Here is an 18,091-nt window from a genome sequence, read left to right as displayed (position 1 = left end):
AACTGACCCGCTGAACTTTTGAAAGACCCCGTCAGCAGCCAAGAAGGCCGATCGAGTTCCATACTTTCACACCTCTAATCTTTCCAGTATAGGAAAATAAGACGGTCACACAGGCTATCCAAGCCTTCCCAAGACTGAAGACATAAGCATGTAAAGCGATACAGTACGTGGAACAAGAATTTGAAATAATATGAGAGCGTGCCATGTCTGCTGGCGGGGTGGCCGATGACTTTGAATTTACTTTAGATGCAGTATGTTTATTGAAGGGATAGTTAGCTACTTCAAATTAATGTCACATCTAGTTCATGACCCTCAACTGTGTTGCAAAGAAAAGGATGCATTTATCAATATAATCAACTAGTTAAAACTTTAAAAGTTTAATGTTTTAAAGGATGATTGGATAAAATAGTGGAGATGTGTGTATTGGATGCATGTATGCCAAGAACAAAAGAGTTCAAAAAGCTTGTTACTGCTGTGTGTGTGTGTTTCAGCTCAAGGGGAAATACGTCAAAGATGAGCACAGCCTTGCAGACATTTGCCTCCAGAGCAATAAATGTAGATAAATTGCCTGGCTGGGTGCCAGGTCTCCCACCCGGTGTCAGAGGGCAGGACAATCTCCCCCCTCCCCAATCGACATACATCCACTCACACTCCTTCATTTACACACCATTCACATCTTCAGCGCCAGACCAAACCAAATTAACACCTCTGTCTTTAAACAGAATGCAACACATTTGGTCAGCAGATCAATCAGACGCTGTGGCCTGTAAAATCAAGACCAAACAAAAGAGGTTTGTTACAATATACAGCATCTCCAAAGTCACCAGCATTTAAGGCACAAACATGTACGGTACATCTGACTGTCTGGACTGAGATAATGAGGTTTACAAAGAAAACAGGGCACTCAGAATCTCTTATGATCAAATGAATCACTGAAACACTGTGGGAAAACAGACTTAACTTACAATACGCCACCAGTCATGCGGGGACGTACATCACTGTTTTGCATGGAGGCTCCATACACATAATAAGGGCCACTTTTGCTGAAAACATCTGTGTGCGTATGATTAACTTCTGATAATAATCTTAACTGTTAAAGACCCCGGCTCCAGCCATAATGCACGACAGACTTTAAATTCCATTTAAGACATTTATTATTTAGATAGTTTGAGATATTTTTTTCAGAAAGCAATCCTCCACTCCATGAAAAAAACATCAACTCATTATTCGGGTCGATATGGTTAGAAAATATGGGGTAATACTTTACAGGAATAGTGGATTTTACAGCAGGCTGACAAGTGGGATTTGTGTCATATCTGACCCATTTTCAGTTTATATTCTCCCCACAAAATGTATCACCAGATTAATCTGCATATCAGCTTCTCCAAACTCTTGTTATTATATCAGCCTTTAAAAATCCATTATTCAACCTCTAATGCAAGTTAGTAAAATGTTACAAAGATAGCCACAGCATATCTCCGAGTCCTTGAGGTCAACTTCAGGAAGGCCAAAGCATCTTTTTACCATCCAATCTACAAGACTGACTCAACACATCTCCTCAGCTGGAGGCCTCAGCAGCAACATCATCATGTCTAACTTGGAGAGAAAACAGCAGCAAAGTTCACTGAGGTCCTCCAATGGATAAACAATGAAGTGTGGAAGTACAACAACAGCCACAGAGAAGCATGGCAGCAAACAAAACACACAAAGGGGTTAATCTTTCAAAGTGCAACATACCATATTCTCACTGGATTCCTGTTTGCATTGAGATTCGACCCACTCAACAGTATGAATTAGTCACCAGCAGCCTCCAACTAAACCACCTGAACCCAGACTGCATGTAGAGTGCTGCTGCATGTGAAACCTGGGCCTATATATAACAGTTGTTTTGTTGTGTAATTTGCATGCACCGACTAGTTGGCTACACAATCGGCGAATCAGTGTCAACTTTGAGGGTGAGGGTGAAAACTCGCAGTTAGTTGCGAGTCTATAAAGTCAGTCTATATCATGGCTGTCCAAAGTGGGGCCCGCAGGCCAAAGTTGGCCTGCTTTCAGGTTTGATTTGGCCCACCAGATGTTAGCAAATTCTTTTTTTTTTTTATTAAAAGACCCAAAACGACTTTACTGTCTTTTGGAGGCCGTACACGGCTTGGGTTTATGGTTAGAAGATAGTGTCATCATATGAAACTAGAAAACCTAAGGACTCCATTAGTACCATATCGTGCCATATTAGCTTGTCACTCTAAAGTTGGGCAAAATTTTGGTGGGGAAAAACTGGCATGGTAATTTTTCAAGGGGTCCCTTGACCTCTGACCTCAAAATATGTGACTGAAAATGGGTTCTATGGGTACCCACAAATCTCCCATTTACAGACATGCCCATTTTATAATAATCCTATGCAGTTTTGGGGAAAAACATGCAGTTCTTTGAATGCAGTATACATGTGTTATTTTTGCCTATTCTAAAAATGGTGTATTTTAATATTTCTACATACTGCACTGCAAAAAAAGGATTTTTAAGGAAGTAAAAAGAAGCCTTGTTTCTAGGAATTTGTTCTTATTTTTTGCCTAAAAAGAAAAATTATCTTGACAAGCAAGTTTTGCATTAGAAAAGTAATCTCATTTTAATAAAATATATCTAACTATTTCTTAATAAGATATTCAAATTTTAATTAAGGTGCAAATTCTTAAATTAAGTAAACAAATCTTAAAGTCAGCTTAATCAAGAAAGCACAACACTCATTTTAAGTAAACATTTCTTACATAACAGTTTCTTTGCTTGTAATAGGCAACATTTTGGCCTATTTTTTCTATTTTTAAGACACATTACAGTCTTAAAGTGTCTAGATTTATAGTCTAGTTTTAAGAATTCTAGCCAAGCAAAAGTTGCTTACCCCATTGGCAGATTTTTTTGCTCAAAACAAGAACATTTTTCTAAATTTAAGAATATTTGGCTTATTTCTAGTAGGGCTGTTTTTGCAGTGTGGGGACCCTAAACAGTCTTGGAAATGCATAAATTGCATAAATGAGCCCAATTGTATTCAGCAGATGGGTTTTAAGGGACTAACTATGTAAAACATATTCAATTATGGAACTTGGTATCCTAGTACCATTTTGCATCTTAATAATATAATACAATATGTGTTTAATTTTGGCCCATGGCCCACCATTGAGTTCCAGTTTTGGCCCTCCAAGGGAAAAGTTTGGGCACCCTGGTTTATATGATCATGTCACCTCCTCACAACTCACCAGCATGCCCATAACGTCCGTCCACAGTTGGGAGAAGCTGTCTGTGGACGCAGCAGCAGCAGCAGCACTGTCTGCTCGAGGAGGCTCTCCAGTCTCCTGATCACCTTCCATGATGTTACAAGATGTTGTGTTCAGTCAGACCAGTGACTGAATCCAAACCCCCACAGGCTGCTGATCAACCAGCAACAAACAAACAAACGAGACGTGTGTGTGTGTGTGTGCGTGCCAAGGTCTGCTGCTCCTACACAAAGTTGCCCCTGACGCACCGGTGAAACGCTCCAACATTGTTTGGCACGATCCGAAGTTTGGTGCGTAAAATGCGTCCGGACATGTTTGCGAAAAACTCCCACAACAACAACAACAACTCGTGCGTCGAAAAGTTGGAGTTAAGAGAAAAACTTCCTAGCAGTGTTGTTCCTCCTCTCTGCTCTTCAGTCCGCTCTGCACGGTGCAGTGCCCGGGCACAAAGCAAACCACACCACACACAACCCGGTGGTGGAGATATGTCGTCCAAGTGGAGGAGAAGTTTCCGAAAAAGTTAATGGAATCCCTCGACGAGTGACAGAAAAGTGTCTAAACTAGTGGAGCGAGCACACATGGAGCTTATTTCCATTAAAGATTTGGAGTGAGAGAACCGCCCGGAGCACACAGAGCACACAGAGCAAATCCTCCAAACACTGCGCCTCCCCCATCTCTCTCCCTCTCTCTCTCACACACACACACACTCCTCCCAACAAAACATTACAGCACAATGTCCCGTGCCAGAGAGCACAATGGCCAGGAATTAACTCAGACCACTGACAAATCATTAATATTCCAATAATAAGTCAAATGACAAGTTTGTTGGAGCAATCTAATATATTTTGCGCATAACACACATTTTGTTTTAAAGGGGAACGCCAGCTAATTTAAAGGGACTATTTGTAACTTTCAGAAATGTCTTGTTAACAGCGACACCTGTGGCTGTTAAGTCAACGAAAGTCAGCGTCGGGCTTGCGGTTGTGCTCGCTCTACATAGACATGAACGGGCATCGCTCAAAACAGTGAGGCGACACACGTCAGCTAAAAGCATAATATCACTCTATATTTCACCTGCTTGGCAGTAATGTTAGCTGACCAGACGGAGGTCTCTCCATGAATCACTGCTGATCCTAGTGTTGGCTTTCCTGCTTCAGCCTCCCGACCGCGGTGTGAGGGAAACACTGGCACCCGGTCGGAGACGATAACGTTTCTCTCTGCGGAGCCCCGTCACTTCACAAGACACGGGAAACCTCTGTAGGTCTGAAGGAGCTGCAGCAGTTATTTCTGCACAAACGTCCACTGTACATTCACTAGATATTCTCAGAGCTAAACTAACTCTTCTGCAGTGTGTAGTGTGCGCGCATGCACGTCTAGAGGTGGAGCGAGAACGCGCGCGTTGTGTGAGTGAAGGCAAGCAGGCAGAGGAGCAGAGACTCCGGCCACACGCAAGCGCGCATTGGATCCCGACCCGGTAGATTTATACGTGTAAAAAGTTACAAACAGTCCCTTTAAAGGGGAACACCACCTAAATTAGGAATTCCAATATGTTATTTCTATGGCCTAGTAAAGTTCAATCAATATATGTGAACATGAGCTACTCTCTCTGAAAGCCAAAAACAAGAGTCTTAAACTTGTGATGTCATAGTGGTGTATAAAGTCTGGAGCTGCTCCTTAAACAATGAAAGGGAGGACTGATTTTGTGGACCCACAGAATGTTTGTTTTCTTTTTGTTATACCCAAATGAGCTTTATTCTATTGTAGTGTTCTCAGTTGGGAAACAGAAAATGTTCCCATATGCTCGCAACATTTCCCGTGGGTGCTCTCTGTGTCATCTAAAACATGTCTCCCTATTCATTGTCTATGGAGCAGATCCACACTTTATACCCTATGACATCACAAGTTTGAGTTTTAGCACCCTAGTTTTTGTATTTGGGAGAGAGTTTTTCATGTTTAGTAATATTTTTTGGACTGTCTTAGACCATAGGAATAACATGTCTGAATTTTGAAAATGGCAGTAGTTCCCCTTTAACTCTAAACACCATGTGAATTTCCAAAATATCTGCTGTACTCATTGTTGACATAAGTGACCAAATCCTACTTTATGATGATTTTTATGTCCCTATTGCCTTCTATGAGCGTTTTAAGAAGTGAGTTTATAGTTTTGTATGCTCTAAAAAGCCATTATAGAAGTATAGTTCATTTAAGGGATTGTTTTTTTACCAGCCGAGAAAACTTTTTTATCTCGTGCTGACAGGGCTTTCCACCAATACGTCTCTCCGGCCGGCGTTGAATAGGGACTGTGAACAAAGCACATTCTCCACACAATTGTACGAACAACAAAAAAGCGCATGGGAAAAAATGTTTTTAAGGGGGTGATGCATACTGTGTCCTACGCATGGGCATAAATCTGGTCGAAATACCGAACAATAACACGATGAAACTTTGACTGTAACTACTTCATCTGAGTCACTTTTGTCTAACGATTCACATATCACAAACACCAGCTGTTGGTACATAATGTAACAGCGACGTCCCCTGTGCTGCAGATCTCATTTGAATACGTAAGATAAAAAAGAAACACGTCATGTACGAGCATGAAATTGCACAGCTCTCCTGTCTGATCAGCCGTTTGTTACGCTCCACCAGCAGGCTACTCTATTGTAATGAAGAAGTCTCTGATTCTCCCTGTTGTTCTCAGAAGAGGCACATTTTCTCAGAGCTGCAACAGCTGCCAGGTCTTGTGACAGATGCCATAAGGATGAGAGATAGAGAGAGACGGAGAGGAACGTTTTAAATCACAGCTCCTCTCTCTCAACTCCTCTTCCCCGTGGTTGGTTTCAAGCCAATCTAAAATGCTGCTTCACCTGCTGTTTACCAGATCGGCCTACAACACCACATGCAATAAGAACATGAATTTAAAAAGCAACATAACCGAAGGGGAAATGATAAAACATTTACCACACATTCCTCTCCTGTAACCATGCAAAAGGTGATCAGTTACACAATAATCCCCACGGCTACAGTTTCACCTGTAGTGTGAGGAGATATGTGATAGGACCCTATTGTGGGTTATGCGGGGTGTAAAAGGCTCCCACACGTTTCACTGACATCTCCACATTTTTGCAGCACAGTCTACACTTGATTGATATGTGCACACTTTTATGCAATTAATAGCGTATTATAAAGATATTGATGTTTGAAACAAGACTTACAGTTAGAGTCTGTGAGACTGCACAGCAGTGTTCTGAGCTAACTGCTTTCTAACAGCATGCTAATATGCTCATAATGATAATGTTAGCATGTTTAGCAGGTATAATGTTTACCATCTTAGTTTAGCATCTGGTGGGAATGTCATTAGTTTTGCACATATTTGGCAGTAGGAAACTCTGGGTCTGAAAAAGTGAAGCCAATGCTGAAGTGCCTTAAACTGTCATTCTTTCTAACAGCCAGCAGGGGGCGACTCCTCTGGTTGCAAAAAGAAGTCTATGAGAAAATGACCCTACTTCTCACTTGATTTATTACCTCAGTAAACATTGTAAACATGAGTTTATGGTCTCAATCGCTAGTTTCAAGTCTTCTTCAATGCAGCATGATGTTCATTTAGTAAATTATGGTTCCATTTAGAGTCAAATAGACCATAAAGCAGGGTATGCTTTAGGGCGTGGCTACCTTGTGATTGACAGGTCGCTACCGCGGTGTTATCCGTTTTCGAATTACAACTTTGAACCCTTTCACAGTGTGTTTTCAGTTCATGAAAGTTAGCTGTAACATTTTGGTCGCCTAGAAATGTCTTATTCAGCGTTCGGTTGTAGCTCCACCCTCTGGTATCACTTCTGGTTGCAAAAAAACAAGATGGCGAAAGCCAAAATGCAGAACTTGAGGCTTCAAAACGGTAGTCCACAAACCAATGGGTGACGTCAGAGTGACTACGTCCACTTCTTATATACAGTCTATATGATATTTGGTCATACATTGAAGTCATGGACAAATAGAAATTTGGACCCAATGATGGCGCAAGAGAAAAGGTCAGGGGGATCAAGGTTTTCACAATTCATCCTCTGGGGAACATGAATGTTAATACCACATTTCATGGCAATCCATCCAATACTTTGAGATATTTCAATAAAAAACACAAATGACAACATCATAGTGGCACTAAAAAAAAGTTAGTAGGATTCATCCTCTGGGGATCATGACTCCGGCGTCCATCCAGTAGATACTTCAGCCTGGACTTAAATGGTGCACACTCCTGCACCACAAATCCAAATAACACTCCTCTTTGTTGGCACTGATCGCTCCTTTATATACAACATCATGGTTCAAAGTGTGTGTAGGTGCATTTTTTACAGGCCTTGGATGAGCAGCAGCTGCTCAACAGTATCCCGCTTACAGTCTAAACACACAGAAACACACGCTCGCACAAGAGCAGCTTTGTCAGCTCGGCGAGTCGACAACCCGGGGGTCTGCGATCGCCGACCTCGCATCTGTAACCTCTGGTCGACAGCAGCAGCGAGTGGTAGGACTGCTAATGTGTGTGTGTGTCCATTACATCATTGCGCAGTCCATCCGTCTTCCCCTGCTTCTAAAGAATGATGACCACGCTGTGTTTTTTGAGGCACCACCCTGACCCTCCCCCCCTTACCCAAATACAAGACAGCGTGACCCCACCTGGAGCAACTCAAACAGAGGGGTCAAACTGTTGTATTAATGAGGAGAGCAGGAAGCCTGTTGACTTAGACCACACTCATCAAACACTGCCGGTGTGTGTGGAGATGCCAGCTCTCCCCTTCTCTCTTCACACTGACCACTAATCAAAGTGTCACGTTGCCAGACGAGAGGAAACACAAGCCACTTGCTAATTATTTCACCATAAGCTAATTGGCAATTTACTACACGTCAGAGAGTCTGCTCCTTTGATCAGCTCTTCTGTGAGAAACGAGGGCAACATTCGGAGCGTATGAACGCGAAGAGGATCCGCCTGCAACCAATTCACAGCGTCTATAAAATGTGTCCTGAAAGTAGGATGTGAGAGCTGAACTTGTTTCATGGTTCTCATGATATATAGGGGGCTCTTTCCCCGAAAAGGATGATGTCATGAATATAAATTGCGAGCGTGGGTTACTTTGAACATGGTCTCGAAAGCCTCAGGACTTGGATTACGTCCTGATGGGTGTCAAGTATGAAAGTAATTTTGACACTTTTTACTGCCTTTCATCTATATTCTTTCATCTCTTTTATCTATTATTAATAGGTTCATTGTCTTATCGTTCTTCTCCTGTGCTGATTCTGCTGGGCTCCTGTGGGATGGGAAGAAAACTGCGCTGTCATCAGGTTTGGGTCGGAGCAGGGAAACCTCTGGAGTAGATTATATCAGACATACCAAAGTCATTTCTGTGTGGGGTCATTGTGTGTGTGACTTTCTGCTCAAAATAAATCAGTTAAAAACAAGTTTATTTTCACAAAATGGAAGCAGGGTAGGGATTGGGATTGACAGCGCTGGCATTATGACTACATTTACCTTAGAACAGGTCAGGACAAGACTAAATCTCAGGGAAGAGCATGTGTGTCTTGCAGATATCACTACAGACATGAAGATCTTACATCTACAAAGAATCAACTAATCTCCCACCGAGTCCTTTCATTATCCGCTCAAACACTCCCACAGGCTGAATAACGTTAAAGATTCAGATAAACTTCCGTTGAGATGGTAGATATCCTATAAACGCACATGTCCTGGATTACAGTGTATCGCAGCATTTCATTTTGTGACTCAGCAAGATTAGCACAAAAGCGGGCGGCGTGTCTAAACACACTCGTAGGAGGGGTGATGATGATGATGATGCAAGGTAAGAACAGAGAATAGAGAGGGAGATAAAGGTGTGGGAGGAGTTAGAGAGTAGGAGAAGATTGCAGTGGAATCTTTCAGGCTGGTAACATAACAGTAATTAGCATCAAACTGATAAAAGTTATATTTTAAGTTTATTTTATTTATTAAAATATTGAATTGCGATTATCACATGATTAATCGTGATTGCATGACTAATCGTGATTGATTGCACATTTTTTATCTGTTCAAAATGTACCTTAAAGGGAGATTTGTCAAGCATTTAATACTCTTATCAACATGGGAGTGGGTAAATATGCTTATTTTATGCAAATGTATGTATATATCTATTATTGGAAATCAATTACCAACACAAAACAATGACAAATATTGTCCAGAAACCCTCACAGGTACTGTATTTAGAATAAAAAAATAATAGCTGTCAGTGTGTCAGTGTGCTGACTGACTATAACTTGCCCCAAACTGCATGTGATTATCATAAAGTGGGCATGTCTGTAAAGGGGAGACTCGTGGGTACCCAAAGAATCCATTTTCATTCACATATCTTGAAGTCAGAGGTCAAGGGACCCCTTTGAAAATGGCCACAACAGTTTTTCCCCGCTAAAATTTAGCATATCAATGGATTCCTTAGGTTTTTCTAGTTTCATATGATACCAGTATCTTCACTCTCTGTGTTAATGCATTAAATAAATTAGTGACGTTAAAACAAATTTGCGTTAACTTGTTATTATTGCGTCAACTTTGCCAGCCCTAGTTATATTACACTGTAGAGTTTGTAAGGAAAATAATAGTAAATCATATTTAGTTCTAACCATGAGTTGTTAGGACTAAACGGTGACATGAAGAGGAGGACAGAGAGACAGCGGAGACGGGCCCTGAGACGGAGCGGAGGAGAAAAAGGAGATAAGAGATAGAAAAAGAATGCAGATGGCATTAAAGCAAAGCAGTGGCTGGACCTCCCCTGATAGTGAGAGTGACCCTTCCAGGAGGTCAGTGACCCCGAGGCCTTAAAAATAGCCCCAGGGTGGGGAGTCACGAACCGTGCTGCCAGGGGTGATTAACAAGTTGGTGGACAGACATCAAGGACACCACCAACGCACTGAAGGAATGCTAGACATGACCACACAACACTAACACTTAACATAACTGAGTTTTACAGCATATATCCTCTAGATTGTGATAATATAAGTAACATCATGCAGCCTATTCTGTTCCAGTAGATTGTATTAACTTTAGAAATGTATATACTGGTTTAATGAGGATATTCATTTAAATATAGGTCATTATAAAGTCCTCACATTGAAGCAACAAAGGTGCTCTCTTGTTGCCCATATCTTCATCTACCTCTCACCTTTGTCTTACGCTGTGTTTCTACACATCGTCCTCCTTTTTTTTTCCAAATCAGCACATACAGGTTTATACCTCAAGCTTAATTGGATCGAACGTCCTGAACCCTTATCTCTTAGTTCTCCGTGCGCCTTCTCTAAGTGATTAATTGGGATCAAGATTTTCACATCATTAATTCCGCTTAGTCGATGGGTCAAAGGCCTGACAGTCCCCAGGCATTTTCTTTTGAACCAATCTAGATGCGAGCATTGGTTACTCTTATTTATATGTGTGTGTATATATGTGTTTATGTGTATTCCAATGTGCAAGATGTGTGTGTGTGTGTGTGTGCGTAGGCGGCCGAGGCCAGCCCCACAGTGCTTCACACGCCACTGAGCCTTGTGTGGGAGTTATCACACAAACCCAATTAGCATGACAACTAATTACTGTTGCCTCGGTCCCCTCCCCCAGCTGAGCAACTCATTAAATTAAATCAACACACTGGCCTTTCCACTGAAAACAATGCTTTCGGGGAGTAATAATGAAACGCCTGGCGCTCGCTGTTTGTGTGCTCGGGGTATTACTTTTCATAGGGTGGTCAACCATAACACTGGAGCAGTTTTGGAAACTGGGGGAAACTTCAAATATCAACACGGGAGTTACTTCATGGGCTAGAGGGAGGAAGAGAAGAAGAGAAAATGTAGAGGAAGAGATGAACACAAAGTGATATGCATGAGCAACTGGGAGAGAACACAGAACAACAAATGGGTACAGAAAAACCTGCTGACACCGCTGTAACTCAGACAAAACATTTTCACTGGAATGGTTGACGTTCTTCGTGTCGCATATGAGTCAATTTGAAGAGTTCTGTATCCTCAGTTGTGCACTCTCCAACTCATATGTATACAGTTCACACTATTATATTGTGCCTCCTAAACACACGAGCATTTCCGACTTGGATTTACAAGTAGTAATCCACGCTTTCATTAATGCAGCGGTAATTGCACGACCCTTTCATGTGCTTTGTGTAGAAAACCGCCGATATATAAACAAAGCATATTTCTGCTAAGCCCTGGATCCCCACATTCTCCATGCAGTGTACGCCTCCGTGGCCATGTGGTACAGTAGGTGATTATGTTACACTATTGTGTGCGTGTGTGAAGTGAGATTCCAGGGTTGTTTTAATCAGGCGCGACTGAAAGGACAGATGTTGTTTTGGATGTAAGCGAGCTTCCAGAGGTATGAGCGGCACGGCGCGAGAGGCCAGACTCCTTTAACGGAGTGTTTTTGAGCTTGGTGCATATTTTGCAGGCGGGGACGCGGAGTGTTTGAAAGAGAAATGGCCGTGGACGAAGAATAAACTGCGTCTTTGTTAAAATGCTGTTCACGCATGTGCTCTTACACAACAAGAACAGGGTATAAAGTGCATGTTTGTTTGTTTGTTTGTTTGTGTGAGTGAGGCCACAGGTGCAGACAGTGGAGATGTGTTGGTGTCACTGTGGATGGAGGTCATGAGACTCGACTGGCAGCTGTGTTGGTGTCAGGGTGGCAGTGCCAGGCTGACCGCTGATGTCCAAGTGTGTCATACAGTCGTCTGGTCATCTCACTCTGTACTCTGTGAGCTCTGTCTGCACAAGATGCACTGCAGACCAGTTTTACAACAAGGAGAGAGCATGTGAGAGGTCAAAATAAATCCGACCCAAGAAGAACTGCTGTTCTACTTTACTGGAATGGTACTTATGGATACTTTAAAGGAACAGTGTGTAACATTTAGGGGGATCTATTGGCAGAAATTGAATATAATATTAATAACTATGTTGTCTTTAGTGTATAATCACCTGAAAATAAGAATTGTGTTTTTGTTACCTTAGACTGAGTGGTTTATATCTACATAGGGAGCGGGTCCTCTTCACGGAGCCGGACGCCATGTTTCTACAGAACGGACAAACTAAATACTGTCTCTATAGGGCCATTCACGTGTTCACGTTTCCATGTTGGCCACCGTAGTTTTCCAACACGCTTAGCACACAACAGAAGCTTCCTTTGGTTGCAATCTGCAACCTCAGCGCAAGAGCTGGGCGACAAAGGCAAAATCTTCTATCTCGATATGGGTAATTTCATATCTCCATAACGATATATATCATATATTTCTGGTAATTCAATAAATAAATAGTCTATATGAAATAACCACATGGTAAAGCCTATTTTTGTATACTCCTGTGTGAATTAAATACATGACAAATGAAAAGTACTTTCTCATTTTAAGAACTTGAGTGCAAAGTGAACATCAAAGTTTCAAGTTAAATTATTCAGAAAAAGGAAATAAATACAGGCCAAACCTATATCGCGATAGAAACTATAGAAAAATATAAATGTTTATATTAATTAGAGAACATATATCGCCATATTGCCCAGTTCTACTCACTGCTACATGGCGCCAGATCCTACACACTGCACCTTTAAAAATATCAGATCTGCTAGTAAAACTAACTGTTACTCCGGAGAGATTTGTAAGAACGTACATTTTACTGATTAACTTCACACTGAATGTGAGTTTCAATTTATGAGAGTACAAACATTTCTACACTGTACTGAAAGAAGTCTAGATAGCCGCCACTGTCTTATCTGTGCTAAGATACTTCATTGCAACACAGCTATTCCTAATTGGTTATCCCTGACTGATATTAACATGGCCAGAATTTGTTATTTGATGTTTATATGGATCCTAATTGTTCCCTTGGCAACAATTACTCTTTCTGAGAGTCCACAGAGTCAATACACCTGCACTCCAGTCAAAGTAAAGTCTTCTTTGAATACAAAACATTATTGCCAATAAATCATGGACTGCACCTTGAATCTCAAAAACAACCCAGAGATATCGTATCTGTTTAGCCTGACGAGGCGAGCTGTTTTAGGTTGTTTTGTCACTGGTCTCTTGCTTATCAGGAGCTTTCCCATGGCTATGTTTTGCCATCTTTTTCCTCTCAAAATGTTGCTTCCCCTCTCTGTGTCCCTCTATCTGAGAATGGGGCAGTAAAAATGGGACATAGTGGCGCCCCCTGCTGTTGTCAAATATACTCACAAACCACAGAGCATAAGGGCCCTGCTCGCCCATGCACCACACTGGACTGTCTATTAAATGCCCCTCGCACATCCTGTTATGTCAAGTCAGCCGCTCTGCCATATGTTAGCCTCCGAGCTAGTTACAGTAAAAACAAGCTCGGCCTCGATGTTATTAATGACCATGTGTGCTCTGAACACATAATTATCCCCTGCAGTTTCATCCCAATCTCAGTTTTATAGCGCTGGCTTCAAGTTTATAGGACGCAAATACACACAGGCACGCATGCCTGCACACAATACAGACGTAGAGCAGCTTTGCACAACGTTACAGTTCCAGTGCTAACAAGACAGTAGCCAGTGGGGCTCGATAAAAGACTTTACGGGTCCATCTCTGCTTTGGTTCTCTGCCTAAACACTCTCACCTGTTGGGACACCACAGAAAGAAGCCGGGACAACAAAATGTTGGATCGTACATGAACGTATTTGTTAGGTGGTCACCTTGGCCGGTGGAAACTAGCAAAAGAGACAACATTCGGTTCCTACAGGAGCGGTAAAAAGACAGAGAGTCTCTTGTGTGGTGCGGTGTGAGAGGAATTCCAGTTGTGGAGATGCCACATTATCCCTGGCACACACTCATAAACAGACAAGGATATACAGCAGACACTCAGCCATGTACTCACTCACACTGAATAACAAACTACAACTGCAAATCAAATGTAAAAATACCTCAAGCCCACATTTATAATCTTTTCATACCAAGAGTGAGCCATGTATTATGAGCATTTTACAGCTTCACCTTCCCTGCAGATTTATATCACATCGCTCGCAGCGAAAAAAGGCTGCCGACACGGCCGACATTTGGTTATGTATTAGATGTTATAATAACTTGTTCCTCGGCCAGCCCCGGGCCGCTCTGTGGTGCGGCCTTCTGTAATTACTGTCAGTATGCACGCGGTCATCATATATCTCACACACACAACCCGCGACACATGATCTGTCACACATACTTTGCACATTAGAGGCAAATAAACGGCCATGTTAAAATACATGCTGACATGCAAAAAAAAAAATATTCTTCTGACTCACAACAGTGGATGGATATCAAAACCTCAACGCAGAGGGATTTACAGTAACACTAACATATTATTCAACCCAATGCTCCGTGCTGTTGGGACTGTTGTTGAGGTTATTGGTGAGTATTGGGCCAGTACCAGAGTTAAATAGTTTCCTCATACTATAATTCAATTTCAAGAGCCAAAAAGAGAAAATTGACCGGAGCTCTTTCACAAACGCAACCTCTCCAAATGATGACTACAAACGTCCATGATATAACCTAAGATGCTCTTATCACATCAATTTTCAGCCTGAACTGAATTATTTTGTCTGTAAACACTCCACTGACATCTAGAACACAACCTCAGTTTATTTCATTGTTTGAGCTACACATTCCTTGGCACAGAGCCGATCTGTCCTCTGAACTGTTTGGAAATCCATTTTCAGATATCCTGCTGACAATGACAAAGAATCTAAACAAACGAGGAAGAAAAATTCTTTTAGTTTAGCTCAAGTAAAGTAAGTATTTTGAATTTGTTTTAAATATGTGGTGTTGATGTCTCTCTTCTTCGGGTACCTCAGACTAAATTGTTGACTCGTGCTGTGTAACTGGCTCTGTACTCCGGATTTAACTGCGGTCTGCAGAGCACATTATACAAGATCATCCCGTCCCTACTGACATCATTAGCCAGTTCGGTCCAGAGTCTAACCTTGACCACAGCACATTCAGCCCCTTCCACATTTCCTTCCCAATCATTTCTCACTTTTACTTGTGCTTCCTCTTTACCCCAACCAGTTGTATTGCTTTCTGACATCACAGTGAGGCGACTAGTTTGTACATGTTTGTCAATTTTAGTAATCGGTGTCTCATCTTAAGAAATCAGTTGGGTTTTAGTATCACACCTCCATGTTTTCTAATTCAAGTTTCAATTTTAAATTTCATTGTTGACGTTGAATGATAATATTTTCCATAACCACCAGCTTAAACCTGCAGTAGGCAGAATGTTTTTGGCATCACTGGGCAAAAATTCCATAATAACCTTTTTCAGCATATTGTAATTCTACCCACTGCAGCTTTAATGCATGTATTAGGTTCACATTTAAAACATATTTGAGCAACACAGTTAACGAAAGTTAGTCAGCAGCACAGATGACCGGCAGGCCAGACGACCAATCAGCCGCTATACGCCAGTGTCTCATTCCAACAAACTCACTCTCTGGCTGCTCTGTGTGTGTATGTGGGTGCATATGTAGCACAGTCTCAACCCGTCTCTGTCTGTCTACACGAAACTCAAACCACACAACACACAAACATAGTGCAAACTCAGCTCAACCACTGACTGGAGCCCTCCACTTTCACAGGAATTTCCCCCCATTTTAGCCCAGAGGATCCTGCTTACACCGGCAAAATATGAGCCCAGTGGCAACGTCCGGCCACAGAGACACAAAACAAAACACAACTTGTATATTTTTCCTAACTGCTTAAACAGGTTCACATGGAGACGGATGAAGTCAAACTTGAGGATATTGTGGATTGAAACAAATAAAATTGATGCTCATATGTTTTTAAATCTGCTGAGGTCAAAAGTCTTTGGGTCTTTAGCTTGAAAACAATAAAGCAATACTTAAAGGTGATTATACATAGCAATACTTAAAGGTGCATTTGACTTACTGTCTTTTTTCCTAATGTATTCAACCAAATTCAACAAATTATCATCAAACTAAAGTTAGAAATAGACCAGGGAATCATTTCAAATGCTAGCACTGATGGGATACCTATCTTTTGGAACAGATACTAGAGCAATACCGCGTTAAAAATAAACTTTTTCGAAGGAGCCAAACTTCCAAAATATTTAGAGACAAGCAGCTGCAAGACCTTAAAATAGGCTGCAATTGACAAAATGTTGATTTAAATCTGGAACTATCGGATCAAAGCATAAGTAAACATCACAAATTTAAATGCCAACTCTCGGTTCTAGACTCTAAGGACCCATTTCAGGTACCAATAAAAGCACTGTGGTTTAATGTTTAAAAAAAAAGCTCTTTTGAAATTTCAAACCAGCGGCTAAGCAGGTATTATGCAAATGTGTAACTTGGTGACATCACCATGTTACGTAAGAAAAAGCAGGACTTCAAGCAAGGCATTCCAGGCAGTTTAGGAGCAGTGTTTCTGTGGTGGAGAGTAACTCCCTTTCGCGTGGACTTTGGGCTTTGTAACTTTACAGACCTTATACATGTACAAAAAACTATATAACACACTAAAGGAAAGGGAAAAAGCACAAAAGCATAAAAGGTTATCTTTAAAACCCAATCTTAGTTATAACCCTGACCGTTAAAATCAAAATCATCACTAGGCACTTATCTATCTGGGATGACTTGTGAGTTTCTGTGCTGTAATTGGCTGACTCATAACCTTTGAGGTGGTAAAAAGGGCTTAGAGGTTACCATGGCGCCCCCGATGCTTGGCATAAGCCGTGGCGATGGTTGCTCCGGCCTGACGAGACCTCATTACAGGCTGGTGGGGAGTCCTGTCTGAAATCTCTGGTCCAGATGGTCACTCAGAACCAATTAACACACCTTCCTGACTCACTCTCACTAACTCAATCTCTGTGTCGCTCTGTTATCCGTGTCCCCATTGATCTTATCAGTATGTAACCTGCGCCAACACGCTAACACACACAACAACGACAAACAGACACCCAGGCTGATAGAAAAAAACAAACGGAGCAGTCGGCGGTCATTAGCTTTGTGTGTTTAATGATTGTCCTTCCAGTCTGGGTTAGAGGCCAGCCAATGCACCAGTAATGAGTCTGCTCCACTGCCCCCTCACCCTTCTGGAAGAGTGGAGCTTCTCTGGAGCCAAGACGACTCAGCGGGACCAGAAGCAGCGTAAAGGTTAATGGGCCCACTGAGATTATATGCAGGCTGAGTAAAATTGTGTTTGTATACAGATGGCTCTGCCTGAGGTAAGGACACGTTCCTAAAAAGGAGATGCTGTGTTTGAATACAGACTGCACGTGTCACCACTTCAGTTGTAGTGAAGCCAGTGCTGAAGTGCTTTAAACCTGCATTCTTTCTAATAGCCAGCAGGGGGCGACTCCTCTGGTTGCAAGAAAAAGTCCAATAGAAGTCTATGAGAAAATGACCCTACTTCTCACTTGATTTATTACCTCAGTAAACATTGTAAACATTTGTTTATACTCTCAATCACTAGTTTCAAGTCTTCTTCAATACAGCATGATGTCTGACCAACCCCCAAAACCCCAATAATCAACCTAGAAAAGGCCTCAAATTTGAGAAGTTGCAACCATAAAATGTTGTTTTGCCTAATAAATGACATTGATTACCTATTATGAAACTATATAAGCTTCCTATACATATAATATAACTGTTATAAACTGGCTGAATGTTTGGGGGACATCTTGAGACCTTGTTGTACCAATCGGACAGGCAGCAAAACATGAGCAAAATACAGATAGAGAAAATGATCGAGCAGGGAAGGGATGGTCAGATGGATGAAGACAAGCTAGGGGTC

The 18,091-nt window shown here is 41.7% G+C and overlaps 1 protein-coding gene and 2 long non-coding RNA genes across 8 annotated transcripts in view; 1 reads left to right on the top strand and 2 right to left on the bottom strand.

Moving 5' to 3' along the window:
- Positions 1-9,128, top strand: part of LOC119476980 — a 25,804-nt gene extending 16,676 nt beyond the window's left edge. The window contains exon 4 of the long non-coding RNA XR_005204143.1: positions 9,116-9,128. This is a non-coding gene — a long non-coding RNA (uncharacterized LOC119476980). The remainder of the gene's footprint in view (positions 1-9,115) is intronic.
- The window catches only part of sash1a (SAM and SH3 domain containing 1a), a 187,723-nt gene that overhangs the window by 54,908 nt on the left and 114,724 nt on the right, over positions 1-18,091 (bottom strand). Inside the window, exon 1 of one of the 6 annotated variants that reach the window (XM_037750713.1) lies at positions 3,249-3,947. The exons of 4 other annotated variants lie outside the window; for them this stretch is intronic. In XM_037750713.1, the coding sequence (XP_037606641.1) occupies positions 3,249-3,359 (111 nt within the window). In that variant the 5' untranslated portion in view covers positions 3,360-3,947. Of the gene's footprint in view, positions 1-1,737; positions 1,812-3,248; positions 3,948-18,091 lie in introns of those variants that run through there. One more of the 6 variants, XM_037750714.1, reaches the window with a different exon arrangement.
- LOC119476979 lies at positions 5,030-18,091 on the bottom strand. Its single transcript, XR_005204142.1, has 3 exons — positions 18,080-18,091; positions 16,812-16,814; positions 5,030-5,298 (listed from the first exon to the last, which is right to left on the bottom strand). It is a non-coding gene; the product is annotated as an uncharacterized LOC119476979 (long non-coding RNA).

This window comes from Sebastes umbrosus, chromosome 18 (genome assembly GCF_015220745.1).
Source record: "Sebastes umbrosus isolate fSebUmb1 chromosome 18, fSebUmb1.pri, whole genome shotgun sequence".
Classification (NCBI taxonomy): Eukaryota; Metazoa; Chordata; class Actinopteri; order Perciformes; family Sebastidae; genus Sebastes; species Sebastes umbrosus.
This window is presented reverse-complemented; position numbering and strand designations above follow the sequence as displayed.